We start from the raw sequence: 18,644 nt of genomic DNA, 5'->3' as shown, positions 1-18,644 counted from the left end.
ATCTCAGCTCACTGCAAGCTCCGCCTCCCGGGTTTACGCCATTCTCCTGCCTCAGCCTCCCGAGTAGCTGGTACTACATGCGCCCGTCACGTCGCCCAGCTAGTTTTTTGTATTTTTTTGAGTAGAGACGGGGTTTCAATGTGTTAGCCAGGATGGTCTCAATCTCCTGACCTCGTGATCCGCCCATCTCGGCCTCCCAAAGTGCTAGGATTACAGGCTTGAGCCACCGCGCCCGGCCCACTACACTAAATATCTTATGTTTAAAAACATTAAACATGAAAAGAAAGTTTTCATATCACTTTAAAAGTCACATTTTATGATACTGAGGGAAAAAGTGAATTAGCTACCTTGATTTTTCTTTAGGGAAAAAAACCTGTTTTTCTATTAACATCTAATTATTTGTGGTGATTTCTGACATACGAAAGATCCCCCACCTCCTCCTCCTTCTTCAGTCTGTGGTCAAATGCACCAGCCTTTTACTATAGGGTATTTCCACGTATGCTTAGAAAAACCTGCCCATCTCCCGCTACATATAACTGAACACATGCTTCAGCTTCGCTACCTCCCGAAACCCAGCTGAAGTGGCTGCAAAGTGATCTCTAAGAGGAAGTCCCACAGGATCAGAAAGAGGAGGCAAGAACAAGAAGAGAAGCCGCCAGCTCTCAGGGGAAACTCTCAGCTGTGCCAGCTGAGACGGGAGGCCTGCTACGTGAGCTGACCTATGAAGCTCGCTCCTGGTAAGTAAAAATAAACTTTAGGCCAGGTGCGGTGGCTCACGCCTGTAATCCCAGCACTTTGGGAGGCTGAGGCACACAGATCATGAGGTCAGGAGTTCGAGACCAGCCTGACCAACATAGTGAAACCCTGTCTCTACTAAAAGTACAAAAATTAGCCAGGTGTGGTGGGGGGCGCCTGGAATCCCAGTTACTCGGGAGGCTGAGGCAGGAGAATCACTTGAACCCAGGAGGCGGAGGTTGTGGTGAGCCAAGAAATCACCACTGCACTCCAGCCTGGCAACAGAGCGAGACTCCGTCTCAAAAACAAACAAACGAACACACTTTAGGACTGAAAGTCCCAGGCATCTCTGAAGACAAGGCTGAGGGAGGGGCCACAGGAGGGGGCCGCTGGGTCCTGGAGCCCTTCCTGTGCGTACAACCTGCCCCAGCACAGGCCAGAAGTCACTCCTGGGAAGCTGTGACACGGGACAGATGAGAGGGGGACGCTCTCATTGAGACCAGGGATTCCCTGCAAGCCCGTCTATTGGCTGGGAGCTCCAACCCTTTGCAGGTCCCAACCCGACGTCCCTCCATGAGAGAAGCAGGCAGACGCGGTGCCCATTCGGACCGCAGGGCACTCGCCCCAATTAACAAACTGAAGTCACACATCTCAGAAACATAACTTTGATTAAGAAAGGTGTGCTTATGTTACACTCAAAAAAAAAAAAAAATGACATGAATACATAGAGATACAGCAAAAATATAAAACTACGACCAAGAAGCAAATACGCCAATCTCAAAAGGAGGGGAAAGGGAAGCGGACAGGACTGGGAGACAGGTTCCTAATTCCCTCTGTAATATTTTATTTCTTTAAAAATTCTGGAAAACAAAGACAGTGAAATGTTAATACTTGTCCAAGCTAAGTGTAGCTAAGGAGATATTTATTATTCCCCATATATATGTATATATTTGAAATAGTTCATAATTTAACTTTGTATTATCAATAGTATTTGTTCCACATAACATCACTTCAATAGCTGCAGAGCCGAGATGATAACTGAGGTTTCTCAAATCCCCTAGATTCTTGCATTCTGTCATGCCAAAGGCCCCGCACGTAGTAATACAAAGGAAGGTTTAAAATGCGTAGGATCTGGATAATTCCCTCTCATCAGGAGTTTAGTGATATGAGGTCATTATTAAATTTGGGGCAACTTTTTAAAATGTAAATACCTTTTCAACGTCACATTATTGAAACGGCTTCCTCTGATCTAAAACTAATGCACACGGTGGAGGGGTGCCTACCTCTTCATCTCATCTTTGCAAGTGTCAATGTGATACTTCAGTAGCTGAAATTCAGGGCCAGAAGATAACAATATGAAGGCATCTATATAATAAAACTGTGCAGACTGTATCGGTTTAGAAAACATGTCCCTGCCCTGTAATGCAAATCAGTAATTACTGTCAATACGATAAATGTTAACAAAAACACTATTGCTCGAAACATAAAATTATTTCTTCTTAAAACCCAACATCTGTTTATTCTAAATGCGTACATATACTTTGTTAGACCCAATCTACAATTTTTGTTTCTGCCTACTACTTCTGCCTACTTCTGAAAGGTATTATATGATTAAAATTTTACTGTAATTAAATGCTTTGAATTCCAGCCATTTAACAACTTTAAAAGAATTGAAACTTAGCAGTAAATATACTAAGTAGCAAGGATTTTATTAAAGCTGAAATTTAAACTGTTTTAAAATGTAGTTCTGAGGTGTCTGCTCTCAAATTTAGACCTCAAAACCAAACATATTATGACACAGAGCAAGCTGACAGCATCCACAGCTCTCGGCAAACTACTTCTTGAAGCTGCTGCCAAATGCTTCACCTTTAGAGAGGCCCTGGGTCTTCCTTAACTGACACTGCCTTTCTTGTCTTTCTCATCTTCAATCCCCTTTCTATAAAAGACCCATAGAAAATAAATGCCAACATCTTTGAAAATGCGACTGCTTTTGTTATGTTATGTTCTTTGTAAGTCGCCAGCTCATAATTTCATGATTTGAAGGTGAGTTTCCTACCATTTCCTTTTCTTTCCCTGTCCTAGTCATAAGGTTATCATCTTCCTGTCTCTCCTTTCCTGTTCCGCTCCCAAATGATCTCCTGTAAGTTCATCAAAACAAGTCACTCTTCTTCCTAAAATATACTTCCCCCACATAATAGCCCCTTGGCCATTTTGCTTCTGGTCTAGGAAACCACATTGAATCAATATTTTAAATTCTTCAAATGTTTCAGTATTAATCATGTGGCATTCGCAGACCATCACAAACATAAGGATAGATTTAAGCATATGAATGTATGCGCGCACGTGGCAAGTATGTAAGTGTGCATGTGTGCATGCATCTATATGTGTGTGTGCCTGTGTGCGTGTGAATGTGGCAAGTATGTAAGTGTGCGCATGTGTATGCATCTACATGTGTGTGTCTATTGCGTGCATCAGAATATGTGGCAAGTATGTAAGTGCACGCATGTGTATGTATCTATATCATGTGTGCCTATTGCACATGTGTGAATATGTGGCAAACATGTAAGTGTGCGCATGCGTATGCATCTATATGCGTGTGCCTGTGTGCGTGTGAATATGTGGCAAGTAAGTGTGCACATATGTATGCATATACATGCGTGTGCCTATTGCGTGCGTGTGAATATATACATGTAGACACACATTTAAGAAACTAATCAATAATGTTTATTGCATTGAAGCAATAACTTTTAATCAATAACTTTTTTAAAGCAAACTCTTGGCTTATGTCCCTTTCCTCATCTCCTGTTAAGGTAAAAGAATGAGACTTTTGAGAAGCTCTCAGCTCCTTCGGAAATGACTGCCCATGGCAGAGGTGACCGTCCGTTACCAGAAGCAGTGCGAGCTCTGCCCCACGAGCTGACCACACCCGCAGGGTCCCATCCTGGGCTGCAGAGAGCAGCCACCTCCGGTCCTGGCTCCAGCACACGGTGTTCACCGCCCCGTCGTGACCTAACAGGAATGACCAGAGAGGGTGACTATTTCTACTGTTAGTGTCAGTTTTGACTGAGTGCTACTTATCTGGTACTTTCATACAACACAACCGGAACAGCATTTGTCAAGTAATAAGGGGCGCGCCAGGAGGCTTCTCCTGGCCACAGTGAGGCCGCAGAGCCTGAGGCCGGGTACACCATCTCCCTTCAGTCAAGACTCAATGTGGCTGCTGAAGGCAGCTGCTCTAAAGCCTCGCGCTCCATTTTGTTCAACTTTTATTTTAGATTCAGGAGGTGCAGGTGTGGGTTTGCTAGGAGCGTGTATTGTGTGGTGCTGAGGTTTGGAGTGTGACTGAATGCCTCGGCCAGGCAGCGTAAAACCTCGCATTTCTTAAACTAAGAAGTTCAACATCATGTGTGCATCTGTGAGTGTATGTTATCAGAGAAGAACATGATAACAGTTAGTATTATAAACTACAGTATAGAAATCTGTGGACTCCATGATAATGCATCCGGATTTTAAAGAACTGCCATCAACGTTGAAGAAAAAAGTGAAAAAAAAATCCCTGAGCACACACATATAAGTCGATCATTTGTTCTGACAGATTTGAAAAGTTTTGTCTAAACTCACAATGGCTGCTTGGATGCTGATTTCTGAGAGCGCCGATGCTGGTCTTCAGGCATCTGAATGTCGGCAGCGTGTGCTGCTCTGATATGAAACTAAGGTAGGCGACGAGGCAAACAGCCTTTATTTCATACACCTGTAAGAGCTTTTCTGTCCCCCTACCTCATCCTACTCCCCACCTCATCCTACACCCCACCTCATCCTACACCCCACCTCATCCTACCCCCAGCCTAACCCTGGGGCCCAGGCCCTGAGCCCGTGCTGGTTTCTGGACCTGTCTTGCCTCATAACCCCTAGAACGGCTGTCAGGCCGGGAGGCGTCTTCAAACAGTCTCTCAGCTGCCACCACCTGACGGTTCTAACAAGCGGCGGACGCAGAGGACAGGAGAAAGCCAAGACGACCAGGGATGTGCTTCTCCTCAGAGGTCGGCCCTGGAGCGAAAGCCAGGCGTCACGGTGAGGAGGGCGAAAGGGGAGGAGGTGAGGAGGTGAGGACAAGGAGAGGCCACGCCCAGCCCTGCAGCCTCTGACCCCCGAGCACCCGGGCTGGGACGGCAAGGAGAAAACTGACGGGCAGCCTCACTCCTGCTTCCTGACAACAAATGACCCCAGACCTGCTCAGCGACCCCATTTCACCTCCATAGCTAAGCACTTTGTGATTAAAATCACAGGGGATGGGTAACCACAACTCCCGAGAAAATTCCTGCTGTAGCCGGGATCTTCCCACAGAGCAGAAGGCCCCTTCCTGCGGGCCTCAGCACGTGAATCACGCATCACAATTTGTAGACCGGACAAGGAACTGCTATCTCACTACATCACATCTGTCAGGGAACCAACGTAAAAAGAAGGGAACACCAGGAAAGACGTAATTTTAAGAACATAACTCAGTTCTGCAACAGGACGCCAGGAAATGCAGGGCAGAAATTTACAGCACGGAAAAACGTGAAATAGCTTTGCTGCCCTCACGTGTAGAGTTCCGGCAGTTTTAGCAAAAGTACAGAGGCCGGTTAAGGAAAGCTCCAAACACTCCTCACTGCTGCTCAGCTAACAGCAGCCGCAAGACTCAAAGGAAAGTCATGTTCATGACTGCCATTAACAGATGCCACCCATGCTGCTCGTACTGAACACCAGTGGTGTCCGCAGCTCCGCACCATCCGAGAATGTCACAGGTTCAGACACCTGCTGCAGGGCCTGATCCAGGCAGCCTGGGCCATAAGGGCGTCCTCCCAGTGGGAATGGCCTGATGTATCTGCCCAGTGACTGACCTCAGAAGTCACTCCATTACCAGCCGTGTGGCCCACTCTCTTCCAATATCAAGCTCAGACCAGCCTCCGCTGCCTGACCCACAGGCTGCAAGAGGCCACATGAGGTCACACAGGAGGGAGGGTGAAGTTACCGCGACCCACGCTCTTCCTTCTTCGTGAGACAGAAAATGTGTTTTTCTAGTCCTTCCCACCTCCTCCTATGAGCACAGCGTCTGCTGGGGGCCCAGTGGTCCACTAAGCCACCAAGGCCAGCAGAGGCACCGGCAATGCAGGGATTGCAAAGTGTCGCCTTCTGTTCAGTCCTGACAAGTCGGCCTGGTCCTTCATCTCAAGTGTCAGGGACGGACTTCCACTCCCAGGATGAAAACAATGGCAATTCCTTGCCAAAGGTGGGATCCCCCTTCTCTCCCAAGCTCCAGCCCCAGACACATGCGTGAAGTGCTGTGGCCACAGGGTGCATCAAAGACGAATCACCGCAGGCAAGGCCAATCCCCACGAAGCCACGTGCCCCTGGGGGACCACACGGTGCCTCTTCCTCTCTCTCCCCACCACCTCCTCACTGGACGGAAGGCCTCCCTCCTCTTTTCAATTGACCAGTTTCCCCTGTGGTGTGTGTGATGAGATGAGGAGCTTCAGAAACAGAGTGAAAAGGATTCTAAAACCCTGTCTAGGTCAGGGTTTTGTTTGTTTGTTTGTTTGTTTGTTTGAGACAGAGTCTTGCTCTGTCACCCAGGCTATAGTGCAGTGGTGCCATCTCGGCTCACTGCAACCTTTGCGGTTCAAGCGATTTTCCTGGGTTCAAGCGATTCTCGTGCTTCAGCCCCCTGAGTAGCTGGGATTACAGGCGCCCTCCACCATGCCCAGCTAATTTTTGTATTTTTTAGCAGAGAAAGAGTTTTGCCATGTTGGCCAGGCTGGTCTCGAACTCCTGACCTCAAGTGATTCATCCACCTCAGCCTCCCAAAGTGCTGGGATTACAGGCGTGAGCCACCATGCATGGCCTATGTCAGAGCTTGAGACCTCTGGACCTAGACTTCCTTTGGATGCAGCCCCGTGTTGGGGAAGCAGTCAAGGGTGTGGGGACATAAGCAGCATGGGGGCCAGCGTGTGCAGTCTCTGCTCAGGGACATAAGCAGCATGGAGGCCAGCGTGTGCAGTCTCCGCTCAGGGACATAAGCAGCATGGGGGCCAGCGTGTGCAGTCTCCGCTCAGAGAAGAGCAGAAGCCACTCGGTGCAGCTCGAGCCAAACCAAAAGCTCAGGAACAGGAGAGACACAGATCTTCACTTCATACTTTGACAAAGATTTCGTTTTTATACAATTCCACTATCTGTAATGCAATTTTAGATTTAATCTCCCGAACTGCCTGACCCCAGAACTTCACAACGATCACCACTGGCTCCAGGGCGCGTACAGATGATGCAGCTCTCCTGCGCAGCACGCTCAGAACCCGCCATCCCGTATCGCTGAGAATCTACTCTGTGCCAGGCACACGCTTGGCGGAAGGCCTGGGACTCAAGTACCTGTCTTTGGACTAGACACAATTTTTGATAGGAAAAATTCTATAATCTAAAGCAGAAACACATAACTCCTTTTTTTTTTTTTTTTTTTTTTTTTTTGAGAGGGAGTCTTGCTCTGTCGCCCAGGCTGGGGTGCAGTGGCCGGATCTCAGCTCACTGCAAGCTCCGCCTCCCGGGTTCCCGCCATTCTCCTACCTCAGCCTCCCGAGTAGCTGGGACTACAGGCGCCCGCCAACCCGCCCGGCTAGTTTTTTTGCATTTTTTAGTAGAGACGGGGTTTCACCGTGTTAGCCAAGATGGTCTCGATCTCCTGACCTTGTGATCCGTCCGTCTCGGCCTCCCAAAGTGCTGGGATTACAGGCTTGAGCCACCACGCCCGGCCAACACATAACTCCTTTATTAAATTAAATACGGTTGCTCTCAGTGGTTTTCAGGATGGGATGTGCTACCTGACTGTGTGCTCAGAGGCCCCTGAACTCTCCAGGAGGAAATTTGAATTTATACTTATTTGTCCCAGATCATAATGGAAATAAAGACACTCATTTTTCTGTGTTCTGGGCAGGTGCTGAGAGACCAGTCACATTTTCAACATTGAGTGATGTCACTATTAAACCTTACACACCCAAAGTGAAACGATGTGGCTTGTGCAGTTGAGATGGGCAAATGTGGCACTTTTCCCCCACACAGAAACAGAGCAAGTTTTTGTAAAGATGAATTTGAAAAACCACTGCATTTTCTTAGTTCAGTGAGAAGCCCTTTTTCCAACAATAAAATACACAGGGAAACATCCACGGTCAACAGAACAACCACTCCTATCAATCAACAAAACAGGCCGGCTCAGGGCTCCCGGGCGCATGGTGAAGATTCTGAGGCTGCCGGATAGATGCGGGGTGGGACCAGGAGCAAGGGGCTTGAAGGGCAAGGGTGGCATCCAGGCCAAGACCGGAGAACCGTGCTCTGCCCAGACCATGCAGGGGCGGCAGCTTTGCTCATGCAGGAGCCGAGTCCAGCTCTGCCTGCCCTTGGGGGCCTCCGAGACCTGGCCCCAGGCATTAGCAAGCAGAGGGCGTGAGGCCGGAGTCACTGGGGGCGCTCATCTGCTCCCAGATGTGGCCTTACCTGGGCCTGGCTCCCGCTGCCTCCGTCCCCATCTCAGCCCCACTCGGCCCCACCTCCGTGTTTCCTAACGACTGCCCTTGGGGTGGTCACGCGACAGGCTGAGTGTCCCATATTCACAATGCGTGGGATTAGAGGTGTTTTGGATTTCCCATTCTTTCCGATTGTGGAATATTTGCATTAGGGCAGGTAAGCAACCCTAACCCGAAAATCCGAAATCTGAGATGCTTCAACGGGCATCTCCTCGGTGTTATGTCGGCACTCAGAGCGTTCTGGATTTCGGGGTATTTGGATTTCAGAATTTTGGATTAGGGATGCTAAACCTGTATAAAACAGAAGGACTAGTGAGATATTTTTTGTTGTTTCTGTGCTTTGGTTAAAATATCTACCAAGTGTAAGTTCTGAGGCAAGCAGTATCAGGACCCTAACGAAGAGCTATCAGGTTTTATGGAATTAGAATTAGGAATCAAATACATGTCCCAGTTATGAGTTGAAATGGTCATAATTTTAACACTGTTTCTCTCAGATCTACTTTTAAAAGAAAATAGTTTGCTTTGTTACGTTTATAAAAATCTCTATGTACAAACCCCACTAAATTTCAAAATGTATTTCAACTGTATGCCTTTTGATTACATTAATTAAATATATTTAAATTATTTAGGATTCAACTTCACTCACTCCCCTAAAACTCTACAGATGATTGGCTCTTGGCCTCCAGGGCACCAGCCACGGAAGTGCTGCCACGCTGTTCTCATGAGTAATGTTTACCCTGTTTGGTTTAAGATCTCACTGAATCCAGTTTAAACCCCAATTCAAGCTGTGGTTTTGTTCTGCTGATGTCCTGAAGGAAACAAAAGTGTCCTTTAGCAACTGACAACCAGGACCCAAGTGAGACCCATCCTTAAGTTCATACCGACGGAAATTAAGACACGTTTTACCTGAAAACACAGCAGGTGTCCCAGTCAGGCTGGCACCAAAAACGAGTGATAGATGGTTGGACAACCCACAGGCCAGCCACTGCCCATCTCCTGTTAAAAGAATAAAAAAAAAAAGACCTCTTAGAAAAGCCTAAAACGTAGGAGTCACACTGTAGAAAAGCCGAGTTCACAGGGTCACAATGTAGAAAACCCTAGTTCACAGGGTCACACTGTAGAAAAGCCTAGTTCACAGGGTCACAATGTAGAAAACCCTAGTTCATAGGTCACACTGTAGAAAAGCCTAGTTCACAGGGTCACACTGTAGAAGAGGCTAGTTCACAGGGTCACACTGCACAAAAGCCTAGTTCACAGGAGTCACACTGTAGAAAAGCCTAATTCATAGGAGTCACACCGACCACAGGCAAGAGTAGAACTTCTAGTTGACCTGGTTCTAAAACACAAACACTAACATCGACATGGGGGTCTGCGGCGCCAGCCCCTGTGTTAATCCTTTCTCATATCCTCTACCCAACAACTTTGTAAGGTGCTGCCTTTGTTATCCTTGCCGTCCTTTCTTAACAGAAGAGGAACAGCAGGATGAGCAGCAGGATGAGAGAGTGTGGCTGCTGTACGAGGTTGTGAACAGGAAAAGCTGTACCCAAAAGGTCCCTTCACTCAGGACAGGACACCCCCTGAAACACGGCCCGGGGCCTGCCTCAAATCAGCAGAGTGTCCAGAGGCATACTCAGCTAAGCAGTTACATTGAAACATTTTCCGAAAACAGGGTAGAAATAAATGATAGAGCTGGGTGCAGTGGCTCACGCCTGTAATCCCAGCACTTTGGGGGGCTGAGGCAGGAAGATCACCTGAGGTCAGGAGTTTGAGACCAGCCTGGCCAACAGGGCGAAACCCCGTCTCTACGAAAAATACAAAAATTAGCTGGGCATGGTGCTGCATGCCTGTAATCCCAGCTACTCGGGAGGCTGAGGCAGGAGAATTGCTTGAACCCAGGAGGTGGAGATTGCAGTGAGCCGAGATTGTGCCACTGCACTCCAGCCTGGGCAACAGAGTGGGACTCTGAGGGAGGGAGGGAGGGAGGGAGGGAGGGAGGGAGGGAGGAAGGAAGGAAGGAAGGAAGGAAGGAAGGAAGGAAGGAAGGAAGGAATGAATTATAGATGTCACCCACAATATTCAAACTTGAAGGCCGATAACACTGAAGGAATGTTCTAGTCTATCAAAGATCAAAAGGACATTTACTGATAATACTACCTATCTAATTTCCGAAAATGATTTTAAAACTTCTTTGGCTACAATTATATAATAAAATAAAGGGAATTCAGCAGAGTAGTAAATGGTAACCCTTATGCGACTCAACCCTCTGGACAGATAGCATGAGGGTGGGACAAGATACCAGCCCAGACAGGACTTTCTGTCCAGCCCCAGGCAAGGGCACAGCTCACCTGCAAGGAAACCTCACTTCTGAGAAGCGTTCAAGTGCTGGAACTACCTAGCAGAGGCCAAGGGCACTCTCACAAGCTGCTCCTCTCTTCTGTCAAACATTATTTAGAAAAAATTGCTGAGATCCAAGAGAAGCCTGATGAAGGCATTATCAGGACATGCATGAGATACAGGGCGACTGTCACGGAAGCCGAGACACACTCAGCCCTGCAGGAAAAGGGCCCGGCTGAGGGTCTGGTAAGGAAGGAATCCTGTGCACAGCCTGCGCAGTGTCATCGCCAGCCTGGCGTCTCCAGCCTACCCATGAGCAGAGACCGCATCTCCAGAGCGAAGCAGCGACTGTTCTGTTAGCATCTCGGCCTGCCACGGCCCTCCCACCAGGCCCACCTTAACACTTCTGTCAGAGGGATCAGACACACAGAGAGCAAAATCCGGAGGAGCTGGACACAGAACAGCAAATCCGCTGCTAGTGAGTGAGTGCCAGTCTCTGTGCCAACGCAGGGGCAAGATGCCCAGTGATCACCCTCACTATAGTCAAGTGAAACGGAGTCTCAGTTTTTAACCAGACACAAACCATGCCATGCAACTTCAAGTAACCAACGTTTTAAAAACTATATTTACAATTATGATACAATAGAAAAATGTTTACAGTGGACAGAATAAAAGACTTACAAATGAAATGCTACCCAGCTCCCGCGGGACGTGGCGCACCTGAGTACTGGAGGCAGCACATGCGTGTGCAGGTGGGGGCGGCGGCAACCTGGGGGCCGGGCTTGGTGGGCACAGCGCACTCCACGGGGTACGGCTCCCTGAGGGAAGGCCAGAGGTAACAGCGATTGGGAGACATTCAAAGTGAGATCAGAAGTAAAACATAGCAGGAAATGAAGTGGGCTTCCCCCCGTCGACATGTATAATTTATTCCAGTAAACTTGAAAATTTATCTATATATGTCTATATTTAGACTGTTACATTCAAAATCATGAAATAACTCTTTTAAATAGACTTACATTCCATATTGCCAAAAAAGACACGTATTTTACATATAAAACAGCAAGGATTTCTTGCGTTTCACATAAACTGATGTGAGTACTGTGACGATTTGGGGGTGAGGGTTCTCACTAACAGAAAACGAATTTCGCTTTCCAGTCTCATGCCGCTGTGGGTGGCGACATCTACAGATGCCTTCTGGGTACATGTCAATGCCTTCCATAAACACGCCTGGGCCCTGCGTGGCATTTGGAGGCCTCGCCACCACTGCTGCCCAGCAGCTCTCAGCAGATGGCCCACGAGAGCCAAATGCAGAAGAGGCAGCGCGCTCTGTCTGGAAAGCGGGGCCCTCACAGAAAAAATTACCAACAGAATCAGAGCTGAATGGAACTCTGATGCCACACTTCATCTGCATAAGGCCTGGATGCATTTTGCTGCAAGCATATGTGTAACATCAAGCAGAGCGTGGCAGGAACAGCAGCAAGGCTGCAGAAAAACGCAGTGAACGCGCCCGTATCTCTCCTCAATGTAATCTTAAATCCAGGACTGGGAGGGACCCTAGACGTCCCCCAAGCTCTTCCCTGTCCAGTCACAAGGGGCCCAGGTGTCTGTAGGACATGCCCACAGTCAGAGCCGCAGCCAGTGTGGAGCCAGTCCCGTGGACAGGCGTTCTTCCCAGTGGCGCGGGCCACGGCCACTCAGCATGAGCACCTGGCACTACAACGGCCCCAGTGTTTTCACCCAATCCACGTGCATGACAGGGAGGAGCACTGGCTATGGCATTTTCTAAACCAAATTTTAACAAAAATTTAATATTTCAAAATTGTTAGGGTGGTAAGAACAGACCATGTCTGAAAAATTAACAGGAAAGAATTAAATTTGGCTAAAAAGATATATAAATAATATTCATATACATATCTGTGTACATATGTACGTAAACACATGTACACATATAAGGTCTTATACCTTTTTGGAAAAGAACCCGTTAAAGCATTGGAAAGGTCTAGGTTATTTCAAATGTACTTGGAATGTGCGCGACACCACACACCGTGCACAGCGGCTCCTGCGTCTTGAAGATCCTTTCCCCTCACTTTTGATGTTGGTCTTTGGTGAAAACATAGTCACACTGTGGAAAGAAAACTCTTATCTCTCTCAAATATTAAGAGCTCTAAGGTTCTTAAGAGATTCATATTTTACAGTGAAAAAAATTATATACGTAGATACAGACGTCTGCATAAATGCTTTTGGGCCCCTCCCACCTGTCCTCCAGCCCTCAAGTCACCTTGTCCCCTCCTGTGTCTCTCACGCTGCCTCAGAGACGTTGTCCTGCTACACATCGTCCTGTGACTCCTTCAAAATCCTGTAATGGGATCCTGATGCTGGGCTTTTCCTTTAAGTCCAAAGCCTCAGACTGGCACTCAGGGCCACCAATGTCCGTTAACCCCTCATTCCCTGGGGCTCCCACACAAAGCCTGACACTCACAACATGCCTTAATATGGCAGAACTGGGGAATCCATACAAAGCTGCAGATGCCACTGGAGCAGAATTTATCCATCCAATCATCATCTATCCATTCACTCATCCCTCCATCCCCTCCATCCATTCACCCACACATCCATCTCTCATCTCTCTCCATCCATCCCCCCTCCATCAATTGAGCCACTCATCCATATCTCATCTCTGCATCCCTCCTTCCCCTCCATCCATCCACCCACTCATCCTCTCCATCCCCTCCATCCATCCCTCCACTTATCCGTCTCTCATCTCTCCATCCCTCCATCTCCCACCATCCATGCACCTACTCATCCATCCCTCATCTCTCCATCCTTCCATCCCCTCCATCCATCCACCCATACATCCATCCCTCATCTCTCCATTCCTTCATCCCCTCCATTCAGCCACCCATGCAGCCATCCCTCATCTCTCCATCCCTCCATCCCCCACCATCCATGCACCCACACACCCATCTCTCATCCCTCCATCCCCCCTCCATCCATCCACCCACACATCAATTCCTCATCTCCCCATCCCTCCATCACCTCCATCTACTCATCCATCTCTCATCTCTGCATCCCTCCTTCCCCTCCATCCATCCACCCACTCATCCTCTCCATCCCCTCCATCCATCCCTCCACTTATCCGTCTCTCATCTCTCCATCCCTCCATCTCCCACCATCCATGCACCTACTCATCCATCCCTCATCTCTCCATCCTTCCATCCCCTCCATCCACCCACCCACACATCCATCCCTCATCTCTCCATCCTTCCATCACCTCATCTATCCACCCACTCATCCCTCATCTCTCCAACCTTCCATCCCCTCCATCCACCCACCCACTCATCCATCTCTCATCTCTGCATCCCTCCATCCCCTCCGTCTACCCACTCATCCATCCGTCATCCTTCCGTCCCTTCATCTATCCACTCACTCATCCATCCCTCATCTCTCCATCTCTCCATTCCCCTCCATCTACCCACTCATCCATCTCACCCCTCTATTCCTTCATCCCCTCCATCCATGTACCCATTCATCCATCGCTCATCTCCCCATCCCTCCATCCCCTCCATCCATGCACCTACTCATCCATCTCTTATCTCTCCATCTTCATCATCCATCTACCCACTCATCCATCTTTCATCTCTGTATCCCTCCATCCCTCCATCCACCCACCCACTCATCCATCCCTCGTCTCTCCATTCCTCTATCCCCTCCATCCATTTCTTATCCCTCCATCCATCCCCACTTATCCATCTCTCATCCCTCCATCCCCTCCATCCATCCACCCACTCATCCGTCTCTCCATCCCTCCATCCCCTCCATCCATCCCCCCCTTATCCACCTCTCATCTCTCCATCCCAAATCCCCACCATCCATGCACATATGCATCCATCTCTCATCCCTCCATCCCCTTCTGTCCATCTCTCCATCCATCCATCCCTCCAGAAGTGCCTTATGAGGGTCCAGGGTGCTGAGTGCTGTCCCAGACACAGGGATTTAAAGAACAGCTAAGAAGACACAGTCACCATTGTTCAAGCCAAAGAGAACAAGCAGAGCGGGGAAGAGCTTGGAAGGTTGGAGGCTGTGTTTACACAGTGGCCTGGGATTTCTGCCTGGAGCACAGCAGTCCCAGGGGGCAGGGTGGGAGTCGGGGAGTGGCCAGGGGAACATGAAGCGGGGAGCTTGGTAGAGGTGAGTGCCAACCAGGGAGATGAGTGTGTGCACTGAGGACAGGGACTCCAGGTAACAGAGTCATTTTGGCCACTATGTTAAGAGACATAAAAGGTCAAGAGGTGAGGTAGGAGGCGGGGTATATGTCTGCATTTTCTTTAGAAAAGTCACATTTGCCTTTCAGGAGTGGGCTTGTGAAGGTTTAGGAAATCTCAAGGCCACCCCGTGGTTTCTTGGCTGCTTTGTATCTCCTTGCCTTGGAGCAGTCTTGCTAACTCAGGGCCTAAATGCACTCTGTTATCGTGCTCTGATGTTACAGCAAAGTTATGTTCTAAGAAGAACATCGTGTCTGGCCTTGATAGGCCGTGTTTGTTTACAGCATCGTCCTGCTCTCCCAGCCCCAGAGCCCACCAGCTTCCTCTTACCTCCCGGGACCACCACGTTATCAGAAAAGGACTCGGAGGGCTGCTCTGAGGCCCAGCACACAGTTAGTGCCCAGGAAACATTTGCTGCTGCAGCTGCTGCTAACTGGCATGCTGGGGTCCAACCCACCACATTTTAACTTCTGTTTCTATTGCTATGTCCTCTCTCCATGCTGTGACCCTCGGGGACGTATGTGTGTCCCTACTGTGTTAAAGTCCTGCATCTGTGATGCAGGTGCATTTCTGTCTCTCACTGACATGAGTTTACTCACTGTGGTGCTGACGCATAACCAGATGATCTGACTTTACTGTGGAAAACCAGGCGCTGGTCCTTCCTGACGTTCCATGCAGCTGTGGAAAGGCAATTTTAAAGAAGAAACAAACACTTAAAATTAGCATCTCAGGATGGACATGAGAAGAACAGAGCCTCTTCAAACAGAATGAATTTCTGATCATAAATGTAAGAGGTTTCATATCTGAAGTCACACCAACCATCATCAGCAAAAGATTAAATCAAGGGGTTAAAAGGATAAGAAAACAGCCCAAGTTGGTTGTTTTGTTGTTGTTGCATTGTTTTGTTTCCGTTTTTTTTTTTTTTGGAGATGGAGTTTCGCTTTATCACTCAGGCTGGAGTGCAGTGGTGCGAGCTCGGCTCACCGAAACCTCCACCTCCCATGTTCAAGCGATTCTCCTGCCTCAGTCTCCTGAGTAGCTGGGATTATAGGTGTCCACCACCACACCTGGCTAATTTTTGCATTTGTAGTAGAGAGGGGGTTTCACCATGTTGGTCAGGATGGTCTTGATCTCCTGGCCTCATGATCCGCCCGCCTCGGCCTCCCAAAGTGCTGGGATTACAGGCGTGAGCCACTGCGCCCAGCCTAGCCTATTTTACATTTTGCATAGCACTACAAATTGACAAAAACTCTGACATTACGTGAACTTACCACAAATATTTACAAATCAAAAAAATGTTTTCAGACCAAATATAGTTTTGCCAGAACTATTTATTTTTGCATAAATTTAATAGTTGGTGTTCAATATGAATAGTCTGTACAATATTATAAAATAGCTTTAGAAAGATGGATATTTGCATGATACTGAAAAATTCTAAAAATAGTTATTTTTTAAAAAACAAAGAAATTCAGTTCTGTTTCTGGCACTATTTCATACAGGAAAACCTAATCACATTCCCATTAAGAATCAAGTGGCCCTAAGAGAATATTAACTTAATATTGTGGACGTCTCACTGTGCAAATCAGAGTCCAGGAGGTGACCAGGAATCTGTAAGCCAGGTCTCCTCCCTGGGCCTGGGCTCCACCGACCTCACAGGCTTGCAGAGAGCGAAGCCGGACCTGGAGGGGAAGAGGTTTCCAAGGGAAAGGAAGACACCACACACAGCTGGACCCCAAAGGAACCCTCAGAGGACGCTAGAAAAGTAACTGCTCCCAGGAGAAGCCAGGAAACTGCACTGTCCAATCCACAGTCAGGAGAGGAGAAAAAACCTTCTCCAGAAAATAATCAAATATCACCGGAAGGAAAACCATTTCAGGATAAAATGATAAAGTTACAGGCACATTAGTAGTACACTTCATTATGAGAAAGTCTTAAAAGTCCTAGAATCAGGTTTATAAATACATAACTGCATATTAGTTTTACAAATGCTCTAAGCATTAAAATATAATAGTTCCTCATCTACCACATATGTTCTGTTTATATTATCTCTGTTATAGTGTTGTAAGTAGAGGAAGGCAAATTTTGGGATTACAGCATTACTGTAAATGAAACATATCCATTAATTTTCCATGGGAATATTTTCTAAATTACACACAAAACATCAACATGTTAAAATTTCATCACTTTCTTGCTACAGAAAAGTTATCTCTGTATTAAAACTATTTATATAATTGTTCTTACTGAAGGTTTTGTTCTAAACTGTAAATGCTGTCGTTAGTTGCGAACCATAGTACATCACATATGCTCGTCTGAAACAAGATGACCCATGTTGACAAAAAGTCTAAAAATTCCACTTTTAAGGAGTGATCTAAATGAAGCGTAGGTAAGAAGAAAAGCTAAGGAAACAAACACGGTAAGTTTAAAGGTGAAATCACGAGACTCGTGTCTCCTTCACAACAGACTGTGTGCACAGATCTCACTTCCCAAACGCACAGCCGTCCAGGGCGGCAGACATGACAAGCAGATCCCGTGTGACGGACCCTGTGTGATGGACCCATGTGACGGACCCTGTGTGACGGACCCATGTGACGGACCCCGTGTGATGGACACGCAGGAGGCACTGCTCGCCACTCAGTGTGGAGCCCACTCTCATAGGGGAGTTTCTTTCCATGGAAACAGTCAGAGCTTTGGGAAACCACCTGAACAGTCTAGTATGATTCCAACTATTAGCCATTTTAATTAATATTGGTTAGTCAAGTTTTTCCAAACATTTTTTACTAGAAATATACATATACGTATAAAATTCCTCTGTTATTAATTAAGCAAATGGTTCAAAAAGGTTTTTTTACATTGCACAACAATGAAAAGGTAAGGAATGCCACTGAACCATACACCTAAAAATGGTTAAAATGGTAAGTTTTATTTTATATATATCTTAAATGAAAAAAAGTAAATGAACAGAAAGTCTTATAAAAGACTATGAAAAACAGACTCTTTACCACATAAATAATGTATAAAACCATATTATTTACCTAATAAACACTTTCAATTCTTCATTAGCATCATTACTACATAGGCCTTTTTCAATTTTTTGAGGGTGCTGCTATTTAAAAGGTGAATGCTGACTTTCATTATCTGTATAACACACTGGTTAGGTATTCAGATGGCCTCTCCCACAGAGAAAAACCACAAATGCCAGAAGAAATATGTGCTTCATTTTGTTAAAAGGGGAAAGAAAATGGGGACAAGATATCGAAACTGAGGTGAGCTGTGGATGGCTTCAACTCCAGCCACACAGGCTGAGGATTTGTGTGGCCTCAGGGAGGTGAGGGCAGAAAGGCCAAGCCCTCGGCCACTATGCAAGCTTCACCTTCTCCAACTGGCCCAGGAAGCCTGTGCCGTGATGGTCTGTACTAGTCCCAGGCTGATGACCCTGCAGTCAGAGTGACCTTGACAAGTGGCTTGAAAGGCCGGAAGCTGTGGATTTGTGCAACCCAAACCCCTAGAAAGCAACGCAAATCTCCTTTGGGGGAACACACTGCACTTCATTCAGTTCTGAAAAACAAATACAAAAGCAAACAAAACAGAAAAAAACACACAGAAAACTAAAGGCCCATTTCTCTAGTGAAAATTGATGCCAAAATCCTCAACAAAATATTAGCAAACCGAATTCAACAACACAACAAGAAGACTACACATCCTGGGATTTATCCCTGACACACCAGGCTGGTTTTATACTCAAAATCAATCATACACCTAATTTAAA

General features: G+C 47.2%; 1 protein-coding gene across 1 annotated transcript in view; it reads right to left on the bottom strand.

Moving 5' to 3' along the window:
- WDR27 (WD repeat domain 27) overlaps positions 1–18,644 on the bottom strand; it is a 243,624-nt gene that overhangs the window by 179,569 nt on the left and 45,411 nt on the right. Inside the window, exons 12-17 of the mRNA XM_025384452.1 lie at positions 15,478–15,556; positions 12,661–12,738; positions 11,337–11,434; positions 9,189–9,278; positions 3,623–3,744; positions 2,019–2,152 (exon numbers count right to left, since the gene is read on the bottom strand). Coding sequence (XP_025240237.1) covers positions 2,019–2,152; positions 3,623–3,744; positions 9,189–9,278; positions 11,337–11,434; positions 12,661–12,738; positions 15,478–15,556 — 601 coding nt within the window. The remainder of the gene's footprint in view (positions 1–2,018; positions 2,153–3,622; positions 3,745–9,188; positions 9,279–11,336; positions 11,435–12,660; positions 12,739–15,477; positions 15,557–18,644) is intronic.

Source organism: Theropithecus gelada, chromosome 4, assembly GCF_003255815.1.
Source record: "Theropithecus gelada isolate Dixy chromosome 4, Tgel_1.0, whole genome shotgun sequence".
In the NCBI taxonomy this organism is placed as follows: Eukaryota; Metazoa; Chordata; class Mammalia; order Primates; family Cercopithecidae; genus Theropithecus; species Theropithecus gelada.
The sequence above is the reverse complement of the archived record's forward strand: the minus strand, read 5'-3'. Positions and strand labels throughout refer to the sequence as shown.